Source organism: Coregonus lavaretus, assembly GCF_964263955.1.
Source record: "Coregonus lavaretus genome assembly, chromosome: 35".
NCBI lineage: Eukaryota > Metazoa > Chordata > Actinopteri > Salmoniformes > Salmonidae > Coregonus > Coregonus lavaretus.
Genome location: NC_140022.1, coordinates 1441177 through 1447577, shown reverse-complemented (window position 1 = coordinate 1447577; position 6401 = coordinate 1441177). Strand labels below are relative to the sequence as shown.

Here is a 6401-nt window from a genome sequence, read left to right as displayed (position 1 = left end):
TACCTGATATAAACGAGCAGCTTGTTACCCATCACCACCTGTTCATCTGTCAGGCAGAAATAGACATGTTGAGTTATTTATTTCTGAGTTATTTATTTACTGAGTTATTTACTCCCACTGACAACTCTAGGAGATGTAGGCTGGTTTTCAATTAATAATGGAACCAGTTCCTACCTGTGAGGGCCTTGCCTTCTCTCAGCGGGGGGCTAATGACCTGGAAGAGTTTCTGAAACACAGGAAGAGAAACCTCAGGGGTCAGGGGTCATTCAAGTATATACATCTCCTTTGATTTAAAACTCTCCCTGACAGACAGTTTGTCCCTATGCTGTAGCCATAGCATTACAGCATTTCTTTCTCAGGATTCTTTGTGACACATCGTCTCATCATATTTCAAAAGGATTTTTCCAGCAGCCTTAGGGCTTCTTTTATTTCATTTTTGTTAGATTCCTTTTAGTTTTAGTTGGTCCATCGAACAAATCAAAGCCCGGGTCACTCCCCACGGGGCTGGTAGATAATGGTGTTGAGAGAACCAGAGAGAGTCAGAGAGAGGCAGAGAGAACCAGAGAGGCAGAGAGAACCAAAGGGAGAGGCAGAGAGAGGCAGAGAAAACCAGAGAGAGAGAGAACCAGAGAGAGGCAGAGAGAACCAGAGAGAGGCAGAGAGAACCAGAGAGAGGCAGAGAGAGGCAGAGAGAACCAGAGAGAGGCAGAGAGAACCAGAGAGATCCAGAGAGAACCAGAGAGATCCAGAGAGATCCAGAGATGACACCTGTAATACATGTACCTTGGCCATCCTCCTCCCCCATCAGTTTGCTTTCATCTGTGGGTTCAGAGGAGTAGCTGAACAACACACACTCAGCTTTCATCTACCTCCAGACTAATAGAGGTTCAGCCCCACAAGGGAAGGAGAAAGAGAAAAGGAGAATGAAAGAGAAAGAGAGAGAAAGAAACCCATAACCTGAGGCTGAGAGAGAGAGAGAGAGAGAGAGAGAGAGAGAGAGAGAGAGAGAGAGAGAGACAGGATGTCTATGCCATCAAAAGGAACATAAAATTTGACATACCAATTAGGATCTTGCTAAAAATACTTGCATCAGTTATAGAACCCATTGTCCTTTATGGTTGTGAGGTCTGGGGTCCGCTCACCAACCAAGAATTCACAAAATGGGACAAACACCAAATTGAGACTCTGCATGCAGAATTCTGCAAAAATATCCTCAGTGTACAACGAAAAACACCAAATAATGCATGCAGAGCAGAATTAGACCGATACCCGCTAATTATCAAAATCCAGAAAAGAGCAGTTCAATTCTATAACCACTTAAAAGGAAGCGATTCCCAAACCTTCCATAACAAAGCTATTACCTACAGAGAGATGAACTTGGAGAAGAGTAAGTAAGCTGGTCCTGGGGCTCTGTTCACAAACACAAACAGACCCCACAGAGCCCCAGGACAACAACAACAACAACACAATTAGACCCAACCAAATCATGAGAAAACAAAAAGAGAATTACTTGACACATTGGAAAGAACAAACAAAAAAACAGAGCAAACTAGAATGCTATTTGGCTCTAAACAGAGAGTATACAGTGGCAGAATACCTGACCACTGTGACTGACCCAAACTTAAGGAAAGCTTTGACTATGTACAGACTCGGTGAGCATAGCCTTGCTATTGAGAAAGGCCGCCGTAGGCAGACCTGGCTCTCAAGAGAAGACAGGCTATGTGCACACTGCCCACAAAATGAGGTGGAAACTGAGCTGCACTTCCTAACCTCCTGCCAAATGTATGACCATATTAGAGACACATATTTCCCTCAGATTACAGAGATCCACAAAGAATTTGAAAACAAACCCAATTTTGATAAACTCCCTTATCTACTGGGTGAAAAACCACAGTGTGCCATCACAGCTGCAAGATTTGTGACCTGTTGCCACAAGAAAAGGGCAACCAGTGAAGAACAAACACCATTGTAAATACAACCCATATTTATGTTTATTTATTTTCCCATTTGTACTTTAACTATTTGCACATTGTTACAACACTGTATACAGTGAGGGAAAAAAGTATTTGATCCCCTGCTGATTTTGTATGTTTGCCCACTGACAAAGAAATGATCAGTCTATAATTTTAATGGTAGGTTTATTTGAACAGTGAGAGACAGAATAACAACAAAAACATCCAGAAAAACGCATGTCAGAAATGTTATAAATTGATTTGCATTTTAATGAGGGAAATAAGTATTTGATCCCTCTGCAAAACATTACTTAGTACTTGGTGGCAAAACCCTTGTTGGCAATCACAGAGGTCAGACGTTTCTTGCAGTTGGCCACCAGGTTTGCATACATCTCAGGAGGGATTTTGTTCCACTCCTCTTTGCAGATCTTCTCCAAGTCATTAAGGTTTCGAGCCTGACGTTTGGCAACTCGAACCTTCAGCTCCCTCCACAGATTTTCTATGGGATTAAGGTCTGGAGACTGGCTAGGCCACTCCAGGACCTTAATGTGCTTCTTCTTGAGCCACTCCTTTGTTGCCTTGGCCGTGTGTTTGGGGTCATTGTCATGCTGGAATACCCATCCATGACCCATTTTCAATGCCCTGGCTGAGGGAAGGAGGTTCTCACCCAAGATTTGACGGTACATGGCCCTGTCCATCGTCCCTTTGATGCGGTGAAGTTGTCCTGTCCCCTTAGCAGAAAAACACCCCCAAAGCATAATGTTTCCACCTCCATGTTTGACGGTGGGGATGGTGTTCTTGGGGTCATAGGCAGCATTCCTCCTCCTCCAAACACGGCGAGTTGAGCTGATGCCAAAGAGCTCGATTTTGGTCTCATCTGACCACAACACTTTCACCCAGTTCTCCTCTGAATCATTTAGATGTTCATTGGCAAACTTCAGATGGGCATGTATATGTGCTTTCTTGAGCAGGGGGACCTTGCGGGCGCTGCAGAATTTCAGTCCTTCATGGCGTAGTGTGTTACCAATTGTTTTCTTGGTGACTATGGTCCCAGCTGCCTTGAGATCATTGACAAGATCCTCCCGTGTAGTTCTGGGCTGATTCCTCACCATTCTCATGATCATTGCAACTCCACGAGGTGTGATCTTGCATGGAGCCCCAGGCCGAGGGAGATTGACAGTTATTTTGTGTTTCTTTCATTTGCGAATAATCGCACCAACTGTTGTCACCTTCTCACCAAGCTGCTTGGCGATGGTCTTGTAGCCCATTCCAGCCTTGTGTAGGTCTACAATCTTGTCCCTGACATCCTTGGAGAGCTCTTTGGTCTTGGCCATGGTGGAGAGTTTGGAATCTGATTGATTGATTGCTTCTGTGGACAGGTGTCTTTTATACAGTGGGGGAAAAAAGTATTTAGTCAGCCACCAATTGTGCAAGTTCTCCCACTTAAAAAGTTGAGAGAAGCCTGTAATTTTCATCATAGGTACACGTCAACTATGACAGACAAATTGAGAAGAAAAAAAATCCAGAAAATCACATTGTAGGATTTTTTATGAATTTATTTGCAAATTATGGTGGAAAATAAGTATTTGGTCACCTACAAACAAGCAAGATTTCTGGCTCTCACAGACCTGTAACTTCTTCTTTAAGAGGCTACTCTGTCCTCCACTCATTACCTGTATTAATGGCACCTGTTTGAACTTGTTATCAGTATAAAAGACACCTGTCCACAACCTCAAACAGTCACACTCCAAACTCCACTATGGCCAAGACCAAAGAGCTGTCAAAGGACACCAGAAACAAAATTGTAGACCTGCACCAGGCTGGGAAGACTGAATCTGCAGTAGGTAAGCAGCTTGGTTTGAAGAAATCAACTGTGGGAGCAATTATTAGGAAATGGAAGACATACAAGACCACTGATAATCTCCCTCGATCTGGGGCTCCACGCAAGATGATCACAAGAACGGTGAGCAAAAATCCCAGAACCACACGGGGGGACCTAGTGAATGACCTGCAGAGAGCTGGGACCAAAGTAACAAAGCCTACCATCAGTAACACACTACGCCGCCAGGGACTCAAATCCTGCAGTGCCAGACGTGTCCCCCTGCTTAAGCCAGTACATGTCCAGGCCCGTCTGAAGTTTGCTAGAGTGCATTTGGATGATCCAGAAGAGGATTGGGAGAATGTCATATGGTCAGATGAAACTTTTGTTTACTATCTACTTGCTTTGGCAATGTTAACATACGTTTCCCATGCCAATAAAGCCCTTAAACTGAATTGAAATTGAATTGAGAGAGAGCGAGAGAGAGAGAGAGAGCGAGCGAGCGAGCGAGAGAGAGAGAGAGAGAGAGAGAGAGAAAGAATGTGTGTATAAGGTAGTGTTGTTTTATCTGTATGTCCTTTTTATATCCAGGAAATAAGAAAACAATATGAAATAGAACAGGGTGTGAAACCGATAAGTCACTCTGGATAAGAGCATCTGCTAAATGACTATCATGTCAATACCGCCATAGTGTTAAAGTAGTCATTAAACACAGTGTATTACAGTACCTCCATAGGGTTGATGTAGTCATTAAACAGTGTATTACAGTCCCTCCAAAGGGTTGATGTAGTCATTAAACAGTGTATTACAGTACCTCCATAGGGTTGATGTAGTCATTAAACAGTGTATTACAGTACCTCCATAGGGTTGATGTAGTCATTAAACAGTGTATTACAGTACCTCCATAGGGTTGATGTAGTCATTAAACACAGTGTATTACAGTACCTCCATAGGGTTGATGTAGTCATTAAACAGTGTATTACAGTCCCTCCATAGTGTTGATGTAGTCATTAAACAGTGTATTACAGTCCCTCCATAGGGTTGATGTAGTCATTAAACAGTGTATTACAGTCCCTCCATAGGGTTGATGTAGTCATTAAACAGTGTATTACAGTACCTCCATAGGGTTGATGTAGTCATTCATGCCACTGTTGAAGACGTATATCATGGCATCATACAGCTGGTTGTCCCAACACATCTGGACCACCTGGATACACAGGAAGAGAACAGGTTACTACTGGAGTCTATACCACCTGGATACACAGGAAGAGAACAGGTTACTACTGGAGTCTATACCACCTGGATACACAGGAAGAGAACAGGTTACTACTGGAGTCTATACCACCTGGATACACAGGAAGAGAACAGGTTACTACTGGAGTCTATACCACCTGGATACACAGGAAGAGAACAGGTTACTACTGGAGTCTATACCACCTGGATACACAGGAAGAGAACAGGTTACTACTGGAGTCTATACCACCTGGATACACAGGAAGAGAACAGGTTACTACTGGAGTCTATACCACCTGGATACACAGGAAGAGAACAGGTTACTACTGGAGTCTATACCACCTGGATACACAGGAAGAGAACAGGTTACTACTGGAGTCTATACCACCTGGATACACAGGAAGAGAACAGGTTACTACTGGAGTCTATACCACCTGGATACACAGGAAGAGAACAGGTTACTACTGGAGTCTATACCACCTGGATACACAGGAAGAGAACAGGTTACTACTGGAGTCTATACCACCTGGATACACAGGAAGAGAACAGGTTACTACTAGAGTCTACACCACCTGGATACACAGGAAGAGAACAGGTTACTGCTGGAGTCTACAGACTTGATCTGCTGGTGATTGTAACAAATTACACTAGTAAATATTAATGACAGTAGTAAATATCTACAGCCAAAAGAGGATCCACAGACACACAAAGATGCTGACACGGATAGACGGACAGACATCATGTTACCTCCCTCCCTCCCTCCCTCCCTACCTACCTGTTGTATGTCGAGGCTGGTGATGTCCAGATGTATCAGGCAGTTCTCTACACTGTCCATCATGTTGTTATCCTGTAGATGGGTCAGCAGGTCCCTCATGACGGGGGCTGTCACACACCCCAGACGCTCCGACACGATGTAGGGTTCCAAACTCTCCAGGAAGACCCCCCGAGCCACACAGTTCTCCACCAGGCGGGTATATAGCTGGTTAAACAGCAGGTCCCTATTGGACCACAGAGAGAAGAGCACGGTCTTGGTAACAGTTCTCCACCAGGCGGGTACAGTGGCTTGCGAAAGTATTCACCCCCCTTGGAATTTTTCCTATTTTGTTGCCTTACAACCTGGAATTAAAATGGATTTTTTGGGGGGGTTTGTATCATTTGATTTACACAACATGCCTACCACTTTGAACATGCAAATATGTTTTGGGGTGAAACAAACAAGAAATAAGACAAAAAAACAGAAAACTTGAGCGTGCATAACTATTCACCCCCCCAAAGTCAATACTTTGTAGAGCCACCTTTTGCAGCAATTACAGCTGCAAGTCTCTTGGGGTATGTCTCTATAAGCTTGGCACATCTAGCCACTGGGATTTTTGCCCATTCTTCAAGGCAAAACTGCT

General features: G+C 43.9%; 1 protein-coding gene across 1 annotated transcript in view; it reads right to left on the bottom strand.

Annotated features, from left to right (window-relative positions):
- LOC311109499 (vacuolar protein sorting-associated protein 8 homolog) overlaps positions 1 to 6401 on the bottom strand; it is a gene marked incomplete at its 3' end in the record, with an annotated part of 48388 nt that overhangs the window by 5065 nt on the left and 36922 nt on the right. The window contains exons 20-23 of the mRNA XM_084152418.1: positions 5780 to 6002; positions 4889 to 4978; positions 175 to 226; positions 4 to 46 (exon numbers count right to left, since the gene is read on the bottom strand). Of these exons, the coding sequence (XP_084008544.1) occupies positions 4 to 46; positions 175 to 226; positions 4889 to 4978; positions 5780 to 6002 (408 nt within the window). The remainder of the gene's footprint in view (positions 1 to 3; positions 47 to 174; positions 227 to 4888; positions 4979 to 5779; positions 6003 to 6401) is intronic.